The sequence below is a fragment of the Brachyhypopomus gauderio genome, chromosome 2 (assembly GCF_052324685.1).
Source record: "Brachyhypopomus gauderio isolate BG-103 chromosome 2, BGAUD_0.2, whole genome shotgun sequence".
NCBI lineage: Eukaryota > Metazoa > Chordata > Actinopteri > Gymnotiformes > Hypopomidae > Brachyhypopomus > Brachyhypopomus gauderio.
Genome location: NC_135212.1, coordinates 38634126 through 38658420, shown reverse-complemented (window position 1 = coordinate 38658420; position 24295 = coordinate 38634126). Strand labels below are relative to the sequence as shown.

Below are 24295 nucleotides of genomic sequence, written 5' to 3'. Positions count from 1 at the left end.
GTGTGTGCGCTTGCAGGTCTGCCTGCCGTCATCACCACCTGTCTGGCTCTGGGCACACGCCGCATGGCCAAGAAGAACGCCATTGTGCGCTCGCTGCCCTCTGTGGAGACGCTGGGCTGCACCTCCGTCATCTGCTCCGACAAAACGGGCACGCTCACCACCAACCAGATGTGTGTGACAAAGGTGTGACACACCTGCAAGCACACAGATACATACACACACACAAGACTTTTCAGATGCATGCCATAAGAAAATGATGTTGTCTTTTCTGCATCGTGAGTTGTAATGTATAAAACCGAATGCAGCTCACACAGACTATGTCTTTGTCTATGTGGGTTTAGATGTTCATCATTGAGAAGGTGGAAGGCACCTCTGTGACCTTAGACCGCTATGACATCTCTGGTTCCAAGTACACTCCTGAGGGAGAGGTGTAAGTGATTCGCCAAATCCCTGGGACAAGAGTGGAGTGGAATATACTAAGCACACACACACACACACACACACACACACACACACACACACACAAACACAAACACACAAACACAAACACACACACACACACACACACACACACACACACACACACACACACACATTCTTTTTCTCGTCTCTGCAGAACTAAGAATGGAGAAAGTGTAAAGTGTGGTCAGTATGATGGACTAGTGGAGTTGGCCACTATCTGTGCCCTGTGTAACGACTCCTCTCTGGACTATAACGAGGTCAGTCAGCTCCTCCACCTCTCCATCAAACCTGTTTTCACACCTCCTCCACCTCTTTGCTCCTCACCCATGTGCCCCATCTCTTAAACACATGCTGTTTCCCTACATCTGGGCAGAGAGGAGCTCCCTCTGCTGGATGTGGGTGTGTGCAGTTCTCTGAGGTGCTCATGTGTTACTCTTCCCATCTCCCAGTCTAAGGGAATCTATGAGAAGGTGGGTGAGGCGACGGAGACGGCATTGTGTTGTCTGGTGGAGAAGATGAATGTTTTCAACACTGACGTCCGCGGCCTGTCCAAGGTGGAGAGGGCAAACGCCTGCTGCTCTGTAAGTGTACTTCACCACCGACATCACTGCTATCTCCATCACTGCTACACCCTGCTATACTGCTACATCACTGCTACACTACTACACTCTCACCTCCATTAAAACAGTCTGTGTTCTGTATGTGTACGCTGAGTGTCTCCGTCTCACGTGTCTCCTCCAGGTCATCAAGCAGCTGATGAAGAAGGAGTTCACGCTGGAATTCTCACGTGACAGGAAGTCCATGTCTGTCTACTGCTCCCCCACCAAGGCCTCCAAAGCTCCACTGGGCAACAAGATGTTCATCAAGGTTACTGCTTCTGTCAATAACATGTATACATCTCCTCATGAGAATATCCCACATGTAAAAAATAACTTCGTCTTGCAGGGCGCACCTGAAGGGGTGATCGATCGGTGTGCGTACATCCGTGTGGGCACCTCCCGCCTGCCCCTGACAGGGCCCGTTAAGGAGAAGATCATGGCGGTCATTAAGGAGTGGGGCACAGGACGAGACACCCTGCGCTGTCTGGCCCTGGCCACTCGGGACAGCCCACTCAGCAGGGACGAGATGAACCTGGAGGACTCCACCAAGTTTGTTGAGTACGAGGTGAGACAGACTGTACACTCAGAGCAGCACCTCCATGCCACACCTCTTCTGAGAAGGCAATTCAGGTGTTGGACATTCTGCTATATCTTCAAAGGCTTTTACGCTCCAAGCTCCATTAACCCCAGCACGTTTGTCCCTACTGCCCAGGCGGACCTCACGTTTGTGGGCTGTGTCGGCATGCTGGACCCCCCCCGTAAAGAGGTTATGGGCTCCATCCAACTGTGCAAGGCTGCAGGCATCCGGGTCATTATGATCACTGGTCAGACGCTTTCTACTCTCTCCCCTCCTCTCCCCTCTTCTCCCCTCTTCTCCCCTCCTCTCCCTTCTTCTCCCCTCCTCTCCCCTCTTCTCCCCTAATCTCACCATACTTTATCTACTGAGCCTCACAGCGTTTGCTGTTCAAGAGCCTTGTAGCCTTGTAGACCCTTGTGTCCATGACGACGTCTTGTTCCACTCTTCCGTCTCCCAGGTGACAACAAGGGCACTGCTGTGGCCATCTGTCGCCGTATCGGTATCTTTGGTGAGGATGAGGATGTCACGGGCCGTGCCTTCACGGGTCGGGAGTTCGACGACCTCCCTCTGGCGATGCAGAGAGATGCGGTGCGGCGCGCCTGCTGCTACGCCCGCGTGGAGCCCTCCCACAAGAGCAAAATCGTGGAGTTCCTGCAGGGCTTTGACGAGATCACCGCCATGGTGAGAGAAGACGGCTCAGCTCCAGCAGTACCATGATGGGCTCAGCAACTAACATTCATCCACATTACAGTTACAGTTACCCCATTACCCCACATTACAGTTAGCTATCCCATTACCCCACATTAACGTTAGTTACCCCATTACCCCACATTACAGTTAGCTACCCCATCATCACACATTACAGTTATACTTACCCCATTACCCCACATTAAAGTTAGCTACCCCATTACCCCACATTAAAGTTAGTTACCCCATTACCCCACATTACATTTAGCTACCCCATCATCACACATTACAGTTATACTTACCCCATTACCCCACATTACAGTTAGTTACCCCATCATCACACATTACAGTTATACTTGCCCCATTACCCCACATTAGTTAGCTACCCCATTACCCCACATTACAGTTAGCTAACCCATCATCACACATTACAGTTATACTTACCCCATTACCCCACATTAGTTAGTTACCCCATTACCCCACATTACATTTAGCTACCCCATCATCACACATTACAGTTATACTTACCCCATTACCCCACATTAAAGTTAGCTACCCCATTACCCCACATTAAAGTTAGTTACCCCATTACCCCACATTACATTTAGCTACCCCATCATCACACATTACAGTTATACTTACCCCATTACCCCACATTACAGTTAGTTACCCCATCATCACACATTACAGTTATACTTGCCCCATTACCCCACATTAGTTAGCTACCCCATTACCCCACATTACAGTTAGCTAACCCATCATCACACATTACAGTTATACTTACCCCATTACCCCACATTAGTTAGTTACCCCATTACCCCACATTACATTTAGCTACCCCATCATCACACATTACAGTTATACTTACCCCATTACCCCACATTAAAGTTAGCTACCCCATTACCCCACATTAAAGTTAGTTACCCCATTACCCCACATTACATTTAGCTACCCCATCATCACACATTACAGTTATACTTACCCCATTACCCCACATTACAGTTAGTTACCCCATCATCACACATTACAGTTATACTTACCCCATTACCCCACATTAGTTAGCTACCCCATTACCCCACATTACAGTTAGCTAACCCATCATCACACATTACAGTTATACTTACCCCATTACCCCACATTAGTTAGCTACCCCATTACCCCACATTACTGTTAGCTACCCCATCATCACACATTACAGTTATACTTACCCCATTAGCCCACATTACAGTTAGTTACCTCATTACCCCACATTACAGTTACAGTTACCCCATTACCCCACATTACAGTTATTTACCTCATTACCCCACATTACAGTTACAGTTACCCCATTACCCCACATTACAGTTAGTTACCTCATTACCCCACATTACAGTTACAGTTACCCCATTACCCCACATTACAGTTATTTACCTCATTACCCCACATAACAGTTACAGTTACCCCATTACCCCGCATTACAATTAGTTACCTCATTACCCAACATTACAGTTAGTTACCCCATTACCCCACATTAGTTAGCTACCCCATCATCACACATTACAGTTATACTTACCCCATTACCCCACATTACAGTTAGCTACCCCATTATCACACATTACAATTAGTTACCCCATTACACCATATTAGTTATACTTACCCCATTACCCCACATTAGTTACTGTTACTCCATTACCCCACATTACAGTTGCAGTTACCCCATTACCCCACATTAAAGTTAGTCACCATATTGCCTCACATTACAGTTAGTTACCCCATTACCCCATATTACAGTCATTTCATACATAGAAATGTGTGCTGTTTCATTGGAATGCCTTTTAGATGTTATTGTCATGTCTGATTCAGAACTGATCTACTGTCACTGAAACTAAGAAATAGAAGTGTGTTTATGCTCACTGTTGTCCTTGTAGATCCAGACCAGAGGTGGGCATTCCAGGTTCAGAAATTAAAACTCAAGCTTGCAAAAGATTGTACTCAAGAAGCCAAGAAGCCTCAGCAAAATCTTGGTGAGGACTGTTACTTTCTGAACCTGGAATGCCCACCTCTGATCCAGACACAATACAGCATCGCTATGACGACACCCCCTTCTTAGCCTTTGGTTTTACTGTATGCTCAGTCTGAAAAGAACACAGTGAAAAGAACACAGTGAAATTAACACAGTGAAATTAACATAGTGAAATGAACACAGTGCCAGCTGGCAATGTTCTGATGCTGTGCCCTCCAATCAGACTGGTGATGGTGTAAACGATGCCCCCGCCCTGAAGAAGGCGGAGATTGGCATTGCCATGGGCTCTGGCACTGCTGTTGCCAAGTCAGCCTCGGAGATGGTCCTGGCAGACGACAACTTCTCCTCCATCGTGGCAGCTGTGGAGGAGGGCCGCGCCATCTACAACAACATGAAGCAGTTCATCCGCTACCTCATCTCCTCCAACGTGGGCGAGGTGGTGTGGTGAGGACCCACCTACATTCACAGCCATGTACATGTGTACAGATGTACAGGTGTACAGGTTTATCACAACCACATACAGGTGTACAGATGTACAGGTTTATCACAGCCACTTACAGGTGTACAGATGTACAGGTGTACAGGTTTATCACAGCCACTTACAGGTGTACAGATGTACAGGTGTACAGGTTTATCACAGCCACTTACAGGTGTACAGATGTACAGGTGTAAAGGTTTATCACAACCACATACAGGTGTACAGATGTACAGGTGTACAGGTTTATCACAACCACATACAGGTGTACAGGTGTACAGATTTATATGTGGCAGACAACAGTCTGACCACATGGGATCCCCGGGAGTCAATACCATCACCTTGATCCTCCTCCGCATCTTCCTCCGCCTACTCTGTCTTCACATTTTCATATACCCCACTTTCTCTCTCTCTCTCTCTCTCTCTCTCTCTCTCTCTCTCTCTCTCTCTCTCTCTCTCTCTCTCTCTCTCTCTCAGTATCTTCCTGACCGCTGCTCTCGGACTGCCCGAGGCTCTGATCCCAGTGCAGCTCCTGTGGGTGAACCTGGTCACTGATGGTCTTCCTGCCACTGCCCTGGGCTTCAACCCCCCCGACCTGGACATCATGGGCAAGGCCCCCAGATCCCCAAAGGAGCCCCTCATCTCCGGCTGGCTCTTCTTCAGATACCTGGCCATCGGAAGTGAGCTCCTTTTACAGCCACTCTGATGAACCTACGGCCCATTATCAGACTGCCCTCATTCCAGCTGGATTCATACTCGAATGTTATTCATGTTTACATAACTGGTATGTAAAAGGTGACACATGCATGTTTGCGAGCCCGACTGTGTTACTTTCACCCAGGCTACGTCGGAGCTGCTACAGTGGCTGCTGCAGCCTGGTGGTTCATCTATGCGGACGACGGACCCAAGGTCACCTTCTACCAGCTGGTGAGAGTACAGCGCCCTCCTCTCCAGATCACCACCTCAAATTGGTTTCACACTCAGCATTTCAGTTGGTTTCTCTAATGCATCTGATGAATCACTCTGGTGAGAGAGGGAAGGGGGAGGAGGGTAAAATCCATTAAAACTAAAGACATCTGTAAAGATCTGGGAAGGCAAACGAACTAGGAATGAATATCTGAAGTTGCAGATGTCAATACACATAAAGGCCCTACTGCCCTGCTCTGGATGCACTGTGTCAGTGGCTTTAGATTATTGGCTGAATGTTTCTGATTGGTCAGTTAGTTCACAGAATGCTCTCTGTGTCTCAGTCCCACTTCATGCAGTGCACTCCTGATAACGAGGACTTTGCTGACATTGTGTGTGAAGTGTTCGAATCTGCACCCCCCATGACCATGGCTCTGTCTGTGCTGGTCACCATAGAGATGTGCAACGCACTTAACAGGTCAGATTGCAACAACCTGCTGATGCCTTCATTCCAAATGCCAACATCAAATAGATCATTTCATACAAAGCGAATGACAGCGGCATGTCCCAGGCTGTGGTCCAGGATGTTCAGGAGGCAAACATGTAACTCTGGGCTCCAGACCAACACTGTATGGTTTACTCTCATGAGCATCACCTTCATAACCCAATCATACTCATTTACAAATATGTATGTGCGTGTGTGCGCAGCTTGTCAGAGAATCAGTCCCTGGTCCGCATGCCGCCCTGGAGTAATATCTGGCTGGTGGGCGCCATGTCTCTGTCCATGTCTCTACACTTTATGATCATCTACATCGATCCTCTACCTGTGAGTCCTGTCGCCTACACATCGCTCCTAAACACTCGACTCTAATGATCCTGTCCGTCCTCACATCACTGGTGTCTTGTGTCTCACTGACCGCGATATCCTCACATCACTCCTTCATTGCTTACAGCCTCTTTTGCTCTCTGTTAAACTACAGGTGATATTTAAGTTGACGCATCTGACCCTGGAACAGTGGATGATCGTACTGAAGCTCTCGGTCCCAGTCATCCTGATTGATGAGCTCCTCAAGTTTATTGCTCGTAACTACCTGGAACGTAAGGGAATGCACACACACACACACACACACACTCCAAATGCACACATACAACATGCAAGCAAGGGAACGCTCACACACACACATACGCACATTTCTTCTTAGTACATTTTCAGAATAATCAGACACTATCTGAACAGTTGCAATAAAATGTTTGATCTAATGTTCTGTGTTCTTTACACTAAACTGTAGAATATGTAATATGTAAACTTTTCCTACAATATGTAATAACTGCTCATTCAGATTTAAATTTTTTATGAAACTGTAGTGGGAATGGGAGAGAAAAGGACCATGAACCTCCTGTAAATTATCATCACATAATCATCATCACTCTTCATCTTACTGTCCCAGCCTACACAATGTATTCCTCTGAATAAGTCTGGTCCTCTTGTCTTTCTTGACTTCTTCACTCCACCCCTCCCCTTTTCATTTGAACTCACCTTTATCCTCTTCATTACAACGTGCCCTGATCTTCCCTAATCTTCCACCCTGGATCCGTCCCTCCTGGATTTATTCCAGTCTAATCCCGTCCCCTTCACAATCCCTGTAACAAAGTAAGGTATCCCACAGCCCTCTCGCCCTAGGACGATGTTTGTTTGCTTGGCTGCAGATGAGAAAATGCCACTGTGCATGTGTGTGCAGTGTGTGTGTATGTGTGTGCAGTGATTTTGCATATGTACAGTGCAAGAGAGTTCACTCTCTACAAGAGAGTTCACATATCGGTTGCTATAAATGGTCAATGGTAAATGGACATACCGGACTTTGCTAACTGCTCTACACTCTACACCAGCTAGAGAATGCAGCATGACAAAGTGCTGGTTAATAGCTCGTTAATGCATCAGACTTTACATTAACCCAGCTGGCCAAACTAAAGTGAGCCACCTCCTCCTCCATATGTGACAGCACACGTTCTCTCCCCCAGAGAAAGACAACAACCTGGTGGCGAAAAAATGGGACTGAAGATGAGGAGGGTGGAAAATAGAGATGAAGAATCAAATGAAAAAGAAGGGTTGCTTAGCAGTTGGTATAGGATTTCACCAACCAACCAACCACCTGCAGGGAACATCAAGTTAACCCTAAATAACAACTGAGAGAAAATATAGAAAAAGACAAAAAAAAAAACACCTTTATTTGATTGCATTATGATTTAAGTTAATATATATGTAGCATTATAAACAGTAATCTGATATTCAATGATTCTATTCTTTAAAAATAAAGATGTATATTTAAGAGTAAGTGCACTTTGTGTATTTGTGTTGTGTATGAAAACCCCGAGCTTGGGCCACGTGTAGAACACACTCTAGTTAGAGCTCACTGTGTTGGGGATTGGGGAGACTCTACAGCATCAGGTTCCTTTGTGCGTGTAAAACACACACACACACAAACACACACACATATATGTCATCTCTGTGATCAGATGTAAAGCACTTTGTAAGTTGCTCTGGACAAGACCGTCTGCTAAATGTCATAAATGTAAATGTAAATATATACACACTCTCACACACACACACACACACACACACACACACACACACACACACACACACACACACACACACACACACACACACACACACACACACACTCACACACACACACACAGGCCCAGCATTCAGCTACAGGTCAAATGGAAGTTTAATAAAAGATCCAAGATTAATCCAAAAGGAGCCAAAACATCAAGATGAACAGACGAGCAAAGCCAGTAGTGCTCACACGCCCGCCCACAAGATAAAAATGCTCATTACACCAAACACAATTGGATGCGTTCATATTTAATCATCGATATCACATAAGTGTCAGACTTCAACAGATTCGTAGGTAGAAAATCTCTACCGGAAACATGAAACCATAGCAGCTCACGGCCTGCAACAGTTCAGATGTTAAAAGTACTGTTAACCAGGCAAACAAGAGATCTCTAGATGACTCAAATATGTCTATGTTACACCCTGCAGTAAAGCATGCTCAAGACAGGATTCCTCTTGTCTCCTGTGTGGAGGTGTTCAGATGTTCAGGGATCCCTGTCCTGATTCTGATACATTGGTCCAAAGATGTTCATGCTATCCCAAGAGTGGTCCTCCAAAACACATGGATGATCCTCACAATAAAATACCATGAGAAGTATATAACTGATTTCTTAAAAATATTAATTTAAACCTATATTAAAGATATTCCTTGCTCTTTTGAGCTGGCAGACACACACTGTTCAAAAAGTGAAAAACAGATGAAAACCACATACATTATTAACCATGTTTCAATAAAATGAGATAAAATGAGTCAGTATTACATAACCAGACATTGTGGTGTTGCATCGCCAGTGTTTTGGTAACATCAAATAGTAAAAAAAAAAAGTAAATTTTGGCACTATTAAATCTCTCATTGTGCAGTGTGTGTGTGTGTGTGTGTGTGTGTGTGTGTGTGTGTGTGTGTGTGTGTGTGTGTGTGTGTGTAAATTAATACAGCAAGATGCATCAGGAATATTGGCCAAGGGAAAGGCTGCGAGTTTGACGTCTGTCCAGTGCACAGTGTCATGATGTGTTAGTTTAGCTTAAAACTCAAGTAGAACCAGTTAGTCCTGTTTAGTCCAGTTGTTAGTCCTGTTTAGTCCAGTTGTTAGTCCTGTTTCAGAAACTATTAAGCTTATTTCTGTAAAAACATCAGGTCGATGTCTCTTGCTGACAGCAGTGTTGGAAGGTTAGCTGGTGCCAGCAGTGTGAGGCTGGTGCGTGTGTGTGCGTGAGACTTTGGTCCACAGGAAAAGGTGACGTGTTTGACGAAGTTCACGTGGCACTGCTGGGAAGTTCAGGCTCCGCCTCCAGTACCTCCCCAAGCACCTGCCGCACCTGGTGCAGAGACTCCGCCTGTCGGATCTGCTCCACCTTCACCTGAAAGGTGGAGAGGAGCACAGAGGAACGTGATGAGGTAGAGTTGGCGGGAAATAGAGCAGTGAGCACATGCAGGAGGATGGAGTCTGGACGGCAGGACGGGGAGGGGACAGCAGACCTGGAGAGACTGAGACAGCTGCACAAAGTCTCTCTGCACGGCCTGACTGGTGTCCAGCTGACTCCGGAGGCTGATCACCTGACTGCGCAGCTCTAAACACTGCTGCTGTAGCAACATCTGGGGGAGGTGGAGGGGGAGATGGGGAGGGAGGGGTAGGTGGAGAGAGGAAGAAAGAAAAAAAAAGAGATGAAGACATACATAAGCATATGGCTTGACACACACATACGCATGTACTCACACAGAGGCCCAGTTCCATGCTCTTGTGGCACTGCAGAGAGAGCAGACAGAGAAAGGGCCTGACCAAGATCAGTGCTACCGCCACACTGTGTGTAGTGGAGATGTACCTTCTCCTGGTTCTGTGTGTAGTGGAGATGTACCATCTCCTGGTTCTGTGTGTAGTGGAGATGTACCATCTCCTGGTTCTGTGTGTAGTGGAGATGTACCATCTCCTGGTTCTGTGTGTAGTGGAGATGTACCTTCTCCTGGCTCTGTGTGTAGTGGAGATGTACCATCTCCTGGTTCTGTGTGTAGTGGAGATGTACCTTCTCCTGGTTCTGTGTGTAGTGGAGATGTACCTTCTCCTGGTTCTGTGTGTAGTGGAGATGTACCATCTCCTGGTTCTGTGTGTAGTGGAGATGTACCATCTCGATGTATCATCTCCTGGTTCTGTGTGTAGTGCAGTGGCGATTGCTCTAAGACTGCAAGGGAAGCTCAGCTTCCCCTAAATGTCAAAAAATAAGTGATCAAACATGTACTGTTGTGTGTACATGTCATTGACTAAATATGCGCTACAACGCACTCAACTTTTGTTCAGAATCAGCTTCTTATCACTGGTAACGACGCGGCTTTCCTCTCACTCAGTCCCGCAACTTGACGGTGCTTTAAACGGTGTGGACGCTGAGCGTCTACAGAGTTCAATAGCGAAGCAAGGGGTGCAGCAAAACGAGACGAGCCATTGGATAAATGCTGGGCTTTGTCCCGCCCATCGGACGCTCAGCGTCTCTGGGGGTCTATGGGGCAGTGGGCTGGCCTCGGCTGGCCTGGACGCTCAGCTTCTGCATGATGATTGGATGGTCTGTCTGAGGCCGAATCCCTTTTTGATTGACAGCGAAATGAGCGAATCAGCGATCTTTTGATGTAAACCTCCGCGGGAGCATTTAATTTTTATTATTTTTTATTTTCATTCTGTTTTGAGTTGAACCGGAGATTTTCCTAATCCTCTTAGCGGCATTTTCTTCGTTAAAAATGACTAGCGACAAATCGAGCTTCTATTTCTGGTGGTTTTTGTTGTAGCTGCTTGTGTTTGGAGACTGACTTCTATCACTCAAGCCGAAATTGAGCTTCCCCTCCTTGAAAGACCAGCATCCGCCACTGGTGTAGTGGAGATGTACCTTCTCCTGGTTCTGTGTGTAGTGGAGATGTACCATCTCCTGGTTCTGTGTGTAGTGGAGATGTACCATCTCCTGGTTCTGTGTGTAGTGGAGATGTACCTTCTCCTGGTTCTGTGTCTTGCAGTCTCTCTGTAAATGCGACAGCGCCACCCGCAGGCCCTGCAGCTCAGTGCGACACTCCTGCAGCTCACCCTCCAACTAAACACACACACACACACCGCGCACACACACACCGCGCACACACACACATCGCGCACAAGCACGCATTTAAAAATGAACATTTAAAATGGTGTATGCAATACATATAAGATGTAAGATGTTCATTTCAATAAGTTTCTACACACCTTATCTTTTTCACTTTGGATGCGGTCTGTCTCTGTTTTTAAGCTTGAGAGCTGGACTGAACACACAAACACACAAAACATAACCTTAAAACTGGAAAACTGCCCAGCCTTTCACATCAGTGATGTGAATTTTAATGTTACTCACCCTCTAAGACCTCTGGGCGAAGGGAGCCAGTAAGACAAGAACCCATGTAAGACAAGAGCCCAGGTTATTAAGTGCAGCAGTTTCACAGGAATTAACACTGTGTGAATAACACAGCAAGACAACAGAGCACACACACACACACACACACACACACACACACACACACACACACCACTCCTCTCCATACAGACAGCACTAGATCAACAGAACCCCCCCCCAACTCACACATACACACACACACACACACGCACACACCACTCTCCTCCATACAGACAGCACTAGATCAACAGAACCCCCCCCCAACTCACACATACACACACACACACACACGCACACACCACTCTCCTCCATACAGACAGCATTAGATCAACAGAGCGCACACACACCACTCTCCTCCGTACAGACAGCATTAGATCAACAGAGCACACACACACACCACTCTCCTCCGTACGCATCTCCAGCTGCTCCTTCAGGTTCACGATTTCAATACGCAGCCTCTCCTCAGAGTGTGCTCCCTACACACACACACACACACACACACTTAATTCAGTCCTCTTGTGCACACAAACACACAAGCAGATGCAAACAGACAGACACAGAGACAGTCCCAGACTCCCAGCAGGCCCGTCACCTGTAGAGTAAAGAGGGCGGGCTCCTCCTCTGCTGCAGGGCTGTTCTCATCGCCACCTTTGAGTCTGCAGAGCTCACTACACACTCGTCTCTGCGAGAGAGACAGCTCTGTCTGCACACAACACAGGGTTGTTAGCACAAAGGGCAACGCCCCCCAAACATACACACCTCCTACACCCTGTTTCATCAAGTAAGTGTGATTCTCTCATTGGATCATTTAACTGCCACTCACCAATCTGCTCTGTACAGCACTTTGTGTCTGGCTGAAAGATTTCTGCAGCTCTTGAAGGAGGGTCTCAGATGTCTGCACTTGAGACTGGAGCACTGACACCTTAGAGAAACACGCATGCACACACACACACACACACACACACACACACACACACACACGCAACCAGTTTGTGCTGTAAATTATCCCCAGATGACCCCATATCGAATCTGGAAAGTCTTCATTTCCATGTTGGAATCAGGGTAAACTTTACAATTTACATGCCGTTTATGGCTTTTTAAGTGTGAATGATGGAGATGCGAAGGAAGGCTTGCCTACCTGGTTCTGGGTCTCTGTGGTCTGTGTCTCCAGTTCCTTCTCCAGCTCTGCTTTCTCTTCAGCCATGTGGTCCAGTTCTCTCTGCAGAACAGACACCTGACAACACAACACAAAACAGGACCCATTAAAATCAGTTATAATACAGCTGGTGTTAGTGGGCTGCATAGTTGTGGACCTATGTCACATCTAGGATAAGACACTCATTCAGACAGAATTATTCACTCGTCCACATATGTAAATGCAAGAGTCAATTAGTAAGGATTCCCTTTTGTTCATGTCATAAGTCAGAGTAACTTTAGTTAGACAGGTTTAGACAGGTTTAGTTCAGGTTTAATTAACCTTTTCAGATTTCCAATAGGTCAGAAATGCACACACACCTAGCTGACTGTCTCTTTGCAGAGACTGGAAAATTTCAGAATTTGATCCAGTGATGTTTAGGAGCTGATTGACCATTGATATGAAGGAAAGAACTATGTGCACCTGGGGCTGGACAGCAGACCCTCTACAGCCAGACCCCTCTCACCCTTTCAGATCATGAGAAAATGCAAACAACTCAGGAGGACCTCAGAAAAGCAACCATGGACTTGCAGTCCTGAAGTCCAAGACTTCAGGAGCAACTGCTGCTCAAACAGGAAGGTTCTGTAGACAGACCCCAACCACCAGCCCAACATGCTTTTCTCACTAATATCATACAGCAGCTAAAAGTGCACGAAGTCCTCTTTGCCCGTTATTATTAATTATGAAGTAATAACATGTTTGTTCTCAATAGGAAACAAAATTTTTATTTAAACATTTTCAGACAACACTTTAGTAGTGTTAGAAATTAGGAACATGTGATTGTTTAATGTTCACTGTCTAGTAGACAGAACACACTTATTAACTCCAATAAGACATACACACATCCCCTGCAACAAGCACAGTGTAAGCAGGCCATCTCCCTTCATTCATTATTAACATTAATAACAATATCATAACATTAACAATAATAATATATTAAATTCAGCAAAGCTTAATGACACTTTAACATTGACAGTTTGCAGTAAGAAACACAGGAACACATTCACTTCTGTCGTCTCATTTTATTCCCAGGTTTTATTACTGTTTTATTCTTCTGTAAAATAGAGTAACCTAGTACAAACACAGCTGCACTGACCTGAGCCTGGAGGTCGTCCCAGTCTGCATGTGTGACCAGTCTGTGCCCTGCCGGCGGTAAGTAAATAGCTTCAGGGACCAGGGTCCCTGTGGAAACCAGGGAGGCTGTATCATCTTGAGGGGGCGTGCGCCTGGGGAGGGAGGGCGTGTCCATGGAGAAGGAGGAGAGAGAGGCTGAATCAAAGTGTTGGGTGTAGAATCCCTCCATGTGTAGGCCTGTGCTTCCGGGGTCACAGGGCTCAGCCATCAGCTCCTGTGGATCACTGTCCCCACCAGAACCCTCAGCACTGGGGGCTCTGGGGGAAGTGCAGGCCTCTGTCAGTGTAGCAGCTCTGGAGGGAGGGCAGGCCTCAGTCAGCGTATCAGCGGGTGGAGCACCGTCCATCCTCCCCTTTTTTATGCTACCCTGTGGTGAGAGACAGAGAGTGTCAGGAGAGGGAGAGACAGGAAGAGAGACAGGATAGAGAGGAAGACAGAGAGAAGTGGTAGAATGAGGGGATTTCAGAAGAAAATATGGAGAGAGGACACAGACCGCATTATGGATTTCGTCCTAATCACAAAAAAGAAACACAGAAGTACACCCACAGATACTCACACACAGAAATGCAAAGGGATGCAAACACAGATACACTCACACACACACATAGAGATACAAACACAGATATATACAAACAGATACATTTAGATACACACATGCAGATGCAGATACACACACACACACACCTTGTTGTCTGGAGTGAACCCTGCCCTCCTCCACTGAGCGCGCTCCGACTGCAGTGCAGATATCCTGGCCTCGTACTGGGAGGCGGTCTCTGTGTAAGACAATACACACATTGGGTGAGACAGAAAGCTATGTGGAACCAAAAATGACTTCTTCACTTTTATTTTCGCTTTCTCCCCTGACCTCTAAGTGCCTCTTGGAGTGACTGGATCTCTTGGTCATAGTTCCTCTGCAGTTCCTCCAGCTCTTCCTGTTTGCTTAGCTCGCAGATCGTTGCAACGCCTTTCCAGTGTTCCAGCTGAGCTCGGCACTCGATTAGCTGAATCTGCGGATTCACTTCGGATTCAGATGGAACTGAAAATGAAAGAATTGAAGGCAAAACAAATTGCTTAAACCCTTTTAATATTGGAAACATGGTAGTACCACTGGGTTTAAATCAACGCCAATCACTGCGAACTGGGAGAGCTACTTATTTGAAAGCAGTTTATTAAGGCGGCGGGTTATGGTGTCGGAAACAGTGAGATGAAGCGTAATGAGCATCTTACCACTACACACTATCACTATATATACTGTATATTACAAGTAACACGATTACAACAATTTGGTGACATGGGGAGGTCTGTTATATTTGGTGACTGAGTTGCTAAACCACCTGTTGAACTACTTGTTGAAGTTTCTGAATGGTCATAGAATAGTTATTGCCAGATAACATCAAAATAATGTTTAATAATAACGTATCTTCTTAGTGGACAAAATAAACGTCTTCTTGCAAGCCAACTACAAATCTGTCAACGCTATGCGTTACAACTTCTGTCAGAAACATCGCCAGTGGATGTGGATGTTAACAGCCTACAATATGGCAGTCACCAGTAGACGTTCAACCTGCAGATGTTCCCGGTTAGTTCGTAACTTTTATCAGTAAAACTCGTAAAAACTCATAACGCACTTGAGCTGTTTATGGCCCTAGCTGAGTGTTTTACTGCGCATCTGGCCGGCAGGGGGCGCTGGGGAGGTACACACATACCGACAGTGTCGCCGTCCTCTTCCACACTCGCTGACTTGTCCGTCACTTCCATAATAAAACTCTTCAAACTAGACACGTCCCATTCGCCTCACGTCGGTAATATTAGCTAGCAGGCTGCATGCGTGGACTTTTATTCCTACTTCCTGCCAGCGCCGAGCGGTCAACACCGACACAAGACTACGGCGCTCGCGAAACTTTCCCGGCGAGAACCCTGCGGATGTGACGTCATCGTCCTTCCTGCGAAACCCAGCAGGGAAAAGCACGGAATGGCGGACATGCGCCTCTACTTTGCTACTTTTTCAACATCGGGAACACGTAGTGTCCGTGTGTGGAATAGAAAGCGAGAAGTCAAGACATGCGTATCAAAGTGCCTTACCATCTAATAACCAGGCGGCTTTACAGCTGACGTCGAAGGGTGGCGGGCTGGGTTAACACATCAACACTGCGCATGCTTGAATAAACATGCCACCTAAAGTAAACAAATGTGCAAATGTACTAATGACTTTCACTGTTTACGTCCACCCATCCACCCATCACATAACTCCAACAGCTTCCTGTTAAATATCACATTCAATTCAAATTCCTTCCATTTAAAGCTCTCCATGATTTAGCACCCCCATATCTTTCTCAGCTTCTTCCTCCCTACACTCCCTGTTGTACTCTCCGATCTTCCTCTGCTTTTCCAACTATCCTCGAGTCCGTCTGAGGACATATCTGTTCAAACTGTCTTATCTGCAAGTTATGTACTGACAAGAAATACATTTTAACTGAACCAATCACATGCTCACTAATTAGTTGAAGACGTTTCTGAACAGGAAACACAGCAAATGCTGCAACAAGCTTGACTGTTTATTATTACAATAAATCATGAAATGACTGCAAACAAAATGTTATGCTTAGTGAAACCACATGACATCTTGGCAAAGCTCTGGGCATCAGGGGCTCTGAAGTCCTACAGGAAAAAAACATGTTAAACCACAGTGATGCACACCTGTACTTCAACTTAGTGTAGGAATAACCTTAAAGTGATCAGTACTAATGCCCAAACCTGTCCGTTCAGAGCTTGTGGTTCAAAATGATGTGGACAACATTGAACTTCTGCAGCAGGCAGTACACATACTATCACACAGTCAACAGTGCATGTGTGGGTTAGGACAGGTGGCAAAGACATAAGTAACAGTAGCCTGACCAACACAGTCCCTGCTTTTATTACTGAGGAAGAAAAACAACACATACAAAAATTAGTTACTATAATTTCTTCTTCCTCATAACAGGTCAAATGTGGTGGTGCGCTATGGCACTGGGATGATGGCTCTGGACAGCTGCAGTACTGGTGGTCTTCTACAGAGCAGGAATGTTTGGAGCTGTGTGGGTCATTTGCTTCCCAGAACCCCTCATTTCTCGCTCACATCCATCCCCAGCCACCACATCTTCCAGGCAAATGTTCCCTTAGTTCAGGTCCTGCTGGCCGATGCTTTGCCGGAGGTACTCCTCATAGAGCTTATTCTGCATGAGCACACACACCACACCGTTCAAAAATACTGTGTGTATAGTGAGCAATCTCCCCTCATATTTTACTGTGAAAACATATGTAAGCACACACACACACACAAACACACGCACACACACACTACCTTTTGAGTCTTCACCACATCCTGCACATACTCCAGTTTTTCCTGTAGCTGTCTCTTCTGTTTCGTTGAGAGGGTGGGCGTAGTCCTGGAGAGACGAGACAAAACACAGCAAGATGTTCAAAAGCACACACACACCCCTCACACCCACACCAAATACAAGCACAATCCCCGGGTATCCATTCCTCCTACACACACCCATATCCCCACCACATCCACACACATCCACCCTTACTGACCGGGAAAAGAAGCGTGCGAGGATGAGGAGGATGAAGGACAGCAACACAAGTCCACAAAAAATATAGAGCTGCACTTCGCCAGACATGGACTGGAACACGCTCACTACTGGAAACTACCAAGATGGAGCAGGGAAGAGGAAATACACACACACACACACACACACACACACAGGTCTGTATAAAGTAATTAACAAAATGACCACTCAAATTCTACTTACTCACTCAAACCACTCAAACTCCTTCTACTTTGTTGAGTGGAGCAAGTATGAGTTAAAAAACAGTTCACACATCACTCTATTGCATGAGTTTACACAGGATCTATACACACAGAATCTACTTGCATCAAAACACTTCTACTAGATTGCTATTTGCCCATTTGTAAACCATTTTGCACACGCGCGCACACACACACACACACACACACACACACACACACACACACACACACTCACCAGGTACAGCTTGAGTGTGTCTGTGCCGTGTGTACCCAGCACCTGGTCCAGCATCTCCCTGGACAGGCTGCCAATCAGCAGGGCGAGGAACAGCAGGAGGGGCGTGGCAAAGCCCAGCAGGCCCAGCACACAAGCTTTACAGCGGGAACGCCGGTTCTCCACGCTACACTGCCTACAGCAGGGACATCATCAGGACAGGTGACCGCCCCAACCTGCCTGTGTGTGTGTGACGGTGATATCCAGGGTGTGTGTATTGGAAGGGTATTGTGGGTTTACCAATCTCTACTGAGTGTGTCGGTGATGGCCTCAGAGATGATCTCACAGTCCTTCTCCAAGGAGTTGAGTGTGTGCTGCACAGTCTGGTTGATGGTCTTCTCTATGGTACGACACACCTCCTCTATCTGATTCACACAGCGACTGGGCTGTGGGCAAAACAGCCACGCCCATAATCAGAATACGAGGCAAAAGCAGACAAGGCATGTATGTGTTGTTCCCACCCCAGACAGGGCGTTCCCTGCCCAGACAGGGCATTTCTCCACAGCTGCACACAACACAGTACAACACAGTCGTGCGCTGGCTGCAGGTACATACAAGAATGCTTATGTTGAAAGTGAAGAACAGACTTTTGAAGGGAAAAGCCACAAAAGGCTTCAGTGTATTAATGAGCAACGTAAATCCAGTTTCATCCTCCTGTATTCTCCTGTTTTTGATAGACATGACTACATTCCATTATTATTATTATGTAAACAAGATTAAAACTCCAACTACATGTTGGAGTACCAAAATCTACAGAAGCGATTCACAGATTTCATCTGCAAGTGTGATGAGGTATGTCTGTAGGGGGGCAAGATCGGTCTGTGGGGGTGACAAGGTAGGTCTGTAGTGTGATGAGGTCAGTCTGTAGATGCAGATCTTGTCTCATGCCTCATTCACAACACAACAACATACTTTTACAGCTGATTGTGTCCTCAGAATGTGCAACAAATGTGATGTTTGCATCATACTGAAGCAGTGTCAAAATATTCTTATATTCAGGAGGAGGTTATATTCAGTAAGTTACATGGTTAGGTTTTTGTGGCATACCTTTGGTTGTTGTGAGAATGCGAGTGTGCGTGTGGTACAGGTACCTTATTGGGGTTGGGGACGTAGATGGTGGGCATGTCGAAACCACACTTGTTAAGCCCTGGGCGTTTACACAGCTCCTGCACAATCTGCATCATCACTCGCTGTAAGAGCCCAGCACAGGTCTGAGGTGAGTGTGGACAGACCTGCCTAGTGGTTTGTGTTAAATGAATCAAGATCACAAAGAGAAGAGAGAGAAGAAAGGAGGGCCGAGCAGAGGGACCTGTCTGTCCGACTCTCCGCCGGCCTCGTCAGCTTTGCTGAGGTAGAAACGCAGACGTTCTCCCTGACTTTCGTTCAGCTTCTCGACAATGTTGAGAGTGCGTTTACACAGTGCTTGCCCCATGGGGTCAAAGAAGACCAGGATCAAATCACATAGTTTGCCTGGAGAGACAAAAGCGCTCTTTATCACTCAAAGCTAAAAATGGACACAGGAATGAAAACGCCAGTCATTTGGACATCCAGTAGCAGTACACACACCCAGCCAGAGGATGGCGTCATCCACGTCAAATGGGTATTTCATGTCTCCGTCCACAAGTCCTGGCGTGTCCACAAACGTCACCAAGCTAAAACGCTTCTGTCGAGAAGTGCAAATCTCGGTCCCCAGATACTCGGACACACCTGAGAGACACAGGACACAAAGGGATAGTTTGCAGACGTAAAAGCAGAGATGTCCACCAGGAACACCTTTAGCACACTGACTCCCATAACAAACCTTTAAATTTTTGAAGTGGCTTAAAGTGGGGATACAGGTGGAGGGTTGCATTGCCCTGAGAGAACAAAGGTGAGAGGTCAAAGCAGAGATGAGACAGCAGGCCACATTTGGTACACATTTGCTTTTGTAGAGATTTTTCATTAACCATTTAATGCTCAGAATATTACCGTGAGTGACTCTCTCTTGCGTCCGCTCGTCACAAAGGTAAAGCCCTGTGTCTCTATGGCAACACCAGTCTTCTGGATGTGCTCTTCCACATACCTTGTACAAAATGTTAAAATGAGACACACTATACATAACCTACACACACACACACACAGGTGCACAGCCTAAACACACACACACACACAATCATATGTTCATAGTGGTGGCTGAGAAAGGATGCTGGCGATCGTCTCCATGCACAGACTTACCAGTTGATGAAGGAGCTCTTCCCAGCCGAGTGGTTTCCCATCAGCATCACGGTTATCTTTTTGCGGGGGGGCAGCAGAGACACTCCGACGGACTCGCCTATTGTGATCAACCCTACAGACCCGAATAAACCCGGGGGGGGGGGGGGGGGGGGTCGGTTTTATCGCATACTCTGTTTTAATGACTTTATTGAATCAGTTAGCCTGACTGAAATCAGTTCAATAAACAAATAAAATAAGGACGGGGAACGATGCAACCAAATTACATTAGAATAAAAAGTAACTAGTCAGAACTAGCTGTGAACTTCATTCAGCCCGGTAACCGGCATTAGCATTAGGCTAATGTTAGCATCACAGACAGGCAAAGCCACGGGAAAATGAGCAACGATCAGAAGAATTTCAATACAGTGATTTAGACGGTGAAACAAAGCAATCCTGTCTGTCAGTCTGTCTGTCTGTCCCCGTCTTACCGCTGCTTGCCCCCGTGTACGTCTCGTGGCAGTCCCGTAACACACGCTCATCAACGCCGCCACACTCCGCGCTGGCGTTGGTCGCACTCCGACTTTTATTTTTCCCAGACATTTTCGCCTAATGTTTAAAATCTCAGACAACGATGTTCACTTTATTGCTTTAAGGTAAATGAATAATCAGATGTAAATCTGTTGCGGAAGCCGCTGAACGTTCCTGCTTGTTGTTTAAAAAAACCCGGTCTGCTGGAAAACGTCGGCCACGTCAACGGATATTCGCAAAGACCCTTGGGAATTGTAGTTAGAAAAAATACATACCTAACTGACTCTTAAAACATTACTTTGCACCATTTTCATAAATTAAATGCTTTTAGGTGCAGTGGAAGAATCATGTGATTTCTTTTTCAATCATATCTGTATTTCTAGGTTATAATTTGCGTACATTATAAAAATGCCCATAAGTGCATGATTATGTACTTGGAAAAAAATTCAACATTCTAAATCATGTAAATAAAATGGGCATCATTATTTAAAATGCCTTTAAACTTGTTTAAACAGTAGGACTGAAAATGTGCTTCCTAAATACTACAAATGTAATTATCTACTAGTTACCTAGTTTTTAACCTTTGAAATGTTGTAAGCACTAAATACAGCATAGCTAATAATCTTGTATATTTACAGATAATGATTTAAATGAGCCAAAGCTGATTCGTCACATAATTTAATGAAAGGACATAATTTACATAACAAACTTTAATGATTTGCTACTCAATTATATGTGCATGTATTGTAGTGTTTCCTCTAACATGATCAGATAAATGTGTCTGTACATGTATCTTAACATTAGACCGTATTTACATTTTCACAGACATACAAAGAAAAAAAGACAACACAAACAATAATACTATACAATTTTGTGAGTAATGATGTGTCTAAAGAAAATTGTAGACCACGTCACATAAATGCTACAAACTCATTAGCATAAAGTCCTCACACCTGCAGCCCACACCCACCTGCAGCCCACGCCCACCTGCAGCCCACGCCCACCTGCAGCCTCTCATGTTGTGCTTCCTCTGATCCCTCCAGCATTGAAGCATTTCAAACAAAACATGCTGAACTTGAAGAGGAAAGCACATTTATCCCAAACACAAAAAAAAAATACCCCCATGTAAACATACATACAAACATGGATAAAAGTGATCAAGTGGCACATGTACAAACATACAAGAGTAAAATGCATTTCATACAAAACAAAATCACTCAATACCTCGTTCATTTAAATCTAAATCCAAAGTAAAAGGCCAAGCAATAAAAGTCGACATTCATCCTAGTTTTGTGAACTGCACTTAACAGGATGGATGAGAGAACCTGCACATTAATTATGTCATGATTCAGTGGCATCAAAGAATCCCCAGTTCCCCATATCCACACATGCACATTTCTCTCACACACGTACGCCGACATTTCTCCCCCAAACTCAAATATAGAAGTTGTGCATTGCAATATTAAGATGGAAGAAGGTGCTCAAAAGCATTGTATCTGTGGGTTGTATTAAAGATGTATCAAGCTGGTTTGGACAAAGCTGTTAGCTATGGACAAAATGAGCAGGCAGGGTTGAAGGGCTTCAGTCCCAGCCGTTATCTTTAATCATATGGGAGAGCTCGATAATGAACTTTCCCTCTTTATACTTCTGACTCAGCTCAAAGGCCTGCTCCTGCAGAGAAAGAAACACACTGTGGATGAACACAACCAGCTAAAGCAGTTCTGTCAAGGCTGAAGTGTAGGTTGTCCACCTGTGTGCGACAGAGACTGTGTCTTTGAACGGTATAGGTGTGTGCATGCACTGGTGTGTTTGGGGTGTGCCCTTACATATTTCCAGCCTAACGTGGTGTGGCAGTTCTCACAGTAGATGTCTGCTACAGCGTGTAGACCAGTGAGCAGCAGTCTCTCCTCAGCCGGGCCACAGCCCACGTTCACCCTGCAGAGGGACTATGCTTCAGAACATCTCTCCAACACATGGACCAGGGCACTGAGTGACACAGGCTCTTGACTTTCTACTGAGTGTATTATTCCACATCAGATACTTACACGGAGTTAAAGAGATAGGCACGTCCCTGGCTCCCCTGGAAGGACTGGAAAATGAAAAAAAACAAACACACAACAGGTGTCAGATGTCTTGCTCATTACACGATCACATATCATGCTCAAAGACGTATTCACACGCGCCACCTTTGAGATGAGGTCGTCGTGGCTGGCCAGGTGAGCTCGGCAATGGACACAGCTGTAGCGCCTGTGGCAGGTATCCAGGTATGCCTGGAAGGTTTTGGGCTTGGTCAGCTTCACCATGACTGTCAAATACAAAAACAGAAAACCCCACAGCGGTTTACAGATCAAACACTATTTAGTGTGAAGGGTGGTCAAAGTGTGAGGTGTGGTCAAAAATGACAACTCCTCCGATATGCAATGGTTTCACGGTAATTTTTATTTTAGTTTAATGATTTATTCTACTACCCCACGGTATCGCCATGTAATCTGGGAATCTGCTGTAAGATTTTCACACATCTGCTATCAGATTTCCACATAATGATTTTTAAAAATAAGTAGCTTGAGGTCTCATAAGCGCGCAATTAATTCACAGTCTAATGTGAGATGTTTCCGGGTGCAATGAAGGAAGCAGGAATACACCCTCCAGCCCTGCTCGGCCCGGCCGCCTTCACCGGGGATACTCCATATTAGGCACGCGAAGGGCGGCAGGACGCGAAGACGCGAGCGTGCGAGCCTCGTTCGCTGCTAGCACAGCTAACTGTCTTACTGCACAACCCACCAACCTTCGCCATGCCCGTCAAACAGCATTTGGGCGCTCTGCGCTTCAAACGACTGCGCAGAGAGCCCAAATGTGCTTATTTAAAGTTATTTAAGGTGCTACTTATTTAAAGTGTTAGAAGGGGTTACGGGAATACAACAGCTACACAGTTCAGCTTAACAAAAGCACCGTGCTGGCTGTAGTTACCCCAGCGGACAGGCACATGTGGCTGAGGTTAAACGCGGTGCTGCGCTGCGTCCCCGAGGGTCGCGCTTATGGTAACGGGAGAGCGAGGCCAGCGAGGGGAGCTAACGCAACTCACACGCACTTTAACGTCAGTGTCGGACTCGCGCGACTCACCTGGATGAACAGGGCAGAGTTACCGGACGAAGACGAGCGACCGAGCGACATGAGACGCGTATGTGGCGGATGTTTCCCGCAGCACACGGGCGAACGGACCCGCAAGCTGGCGCTTCTGTACCGCTTTTCCTCCGAGTCTCTTCCGACTTTCACATAAGTGCTGTTGTATGTCCTCTTAACGGCTAATGATCACAAACGACGGCAAAATGCACAATTCTGACGCTCGAGTTGGCAAGAAACGTCGCCACCAAAATATCCGCAGCCAGCTGCTTTGTTTACAGTAGTCTCACATACGTCACGCAGGGCGAAAACAAACCACCGGCGACCAATCAAATTT

General features: G+C 46.1%; 4 protein-coding genes across 5 annotated transcripts in view; 1 reads left to right on the top strand and 3 right to left on the bottom strand.

The window, feature by feature from the left end:
• The window catches only part of atp2a1 (ATPase sarcoplasmic/endoplasmic reticulum Ca2+ transporting 1), a 15047-nt gene extending 7064 nt beyond the window's left edge, over window positions 1-7983 (top strand). The window contains exons 9-24 of one of the 2 annotated variants that reach the window (XM_076995675.1): window positions 17-183; window positions 342-430; window positions 617-719; window positions 912-1043; window positions 1204-1329; window positions 1408-1626; window positions 1774-1885; window positions 2096-2319; window positions 4551-4771; window positions 5280-5482; window positions 5644-5729; window positions 6053-6186; window positions 6417-6534; window positions 6689-6806; window positions 7325-7359; window positions 7728-7983. In XM_076995675.1, coding sequence (XP_076851790.1) covers window positions 17-183; window positions 342-430; window positions 617-719; window positions 912-1043; window positions 1204-1329; window positions 1408-1626; window positions 1774-1885; window positions 2096-2319; window positions 4551-4771; window positions 5280-5482; window positions 5644-5729; window positions 6053-6186; window positions 6417-6534; window positions 6689-6806; window positions 7325-7329 — 2057 coding nt within the window. In that variant the 3' untranslated portion in view covers window positions 7330-7359; window positions 7728-7983. The remainder of the gene's footprint in view (window positions 1-16; window positions 184-341; window positions 431-616; window positions 720-911; window positions 1044-1203; window positions 1330-1407; window positions 1627-1773; window positions 1886-2095; window positions 2320-4550; window positions 4772-5279; window positions 5483-5643; window positions 5730-6052; window positions 6187-6416; window positions 6535-6688; window positions 6807-7324; window positions 7360-7727) is intronic. The other variant, XM_076995674.1, reaches the window with a different exon arrangement.
• Window positions 7984-8422: 439 nt separating this feature from the next.
• On the bottom strand, window positions 8423-16129 carry rabep2 (rabaptin, RAB GTPase binding effector protein 2). Its single transcript, XM_076995673.1, has 13 exons — window positions 15760-16129; window positions 14919-15089; window positions 14738-14826; window positions 14016-14420; window positions 12863-12958; window positions 12548-12646; window positions 12317-12427; window positions 12122-12200; window positions 11686-11697; window positions 11541-11596; window positions 11296-11394; window positions 9806-9922; window positions 8423-9687 (listed from the first exon to the last, which is right to left on the bottom strand). Exons 1-13 carry the CDS (start codon window positions 15809-15811, stop codon window positions 9583-9585), a joined length of 1491 nt encoding a protein of 496 aa, XP_076851788.1. The 5' UTR covers window positions 15812-16129; the 3' UTR covers window positions 8423-9582.
• A 458-nt stretch (window positions 16130-16587) lies between these two features.
• LOC143503438 (uncharacterized) lies at window positions 16588-21068 on the bottom strand. The gene is made up of 12 exons (XM_076995664.1): window positions 20799-21068; window positions 20332-20443; window positions 20086-20179; window positions 19919-19973; window positions 19684-19824; window positions 19427-19587; window positions 19209-19307; window positions 18358-18503; window positions 18082-18253; window positions 17630-17742; window positions 17394-17478; window positions 16588-17265 (listed from the first exon to the last, which is right to left on the bottom strand). Exons 1-12 carry the CDS (start codon window positions 20908-20910, stop codon window positions 17209-17211), a joined length of 1347 nt encoding a protein of 448 aa, XP_076851779.1. The 5' UTR covers window positions 20911-21068; the 3' UTR covers window positions 16588-17208.
• Window positions 21069-21499: 431 nt separating this feature from the next.
• On the bottom strand, window positions 21500-24261 carry ypel3 (yippee-like 3). The gene is made up of 5 exons (XM_076995672.1): window positions 23959-24261; window positions 23025-23143; window positions 22884-22927; window positions 22665-22773; window positions 21500-22509 (listed from the first exon to the last, which is right to left on the bottom strand). Exons 2-5 carry the CDS (start codon window positions 23139-23141, stop codon window positions 22420-22422), a joined length of 360 nt encoding a protein of 119 aa, XP_076851787.1. The 5' UTR covers window positions 23142-23143; window positions 23959-24261; the 3' UTR covers window positions 21500-22419.
• Between the last annotated feature and the right edge of the window lie 34 nt (window positions 24262-24295).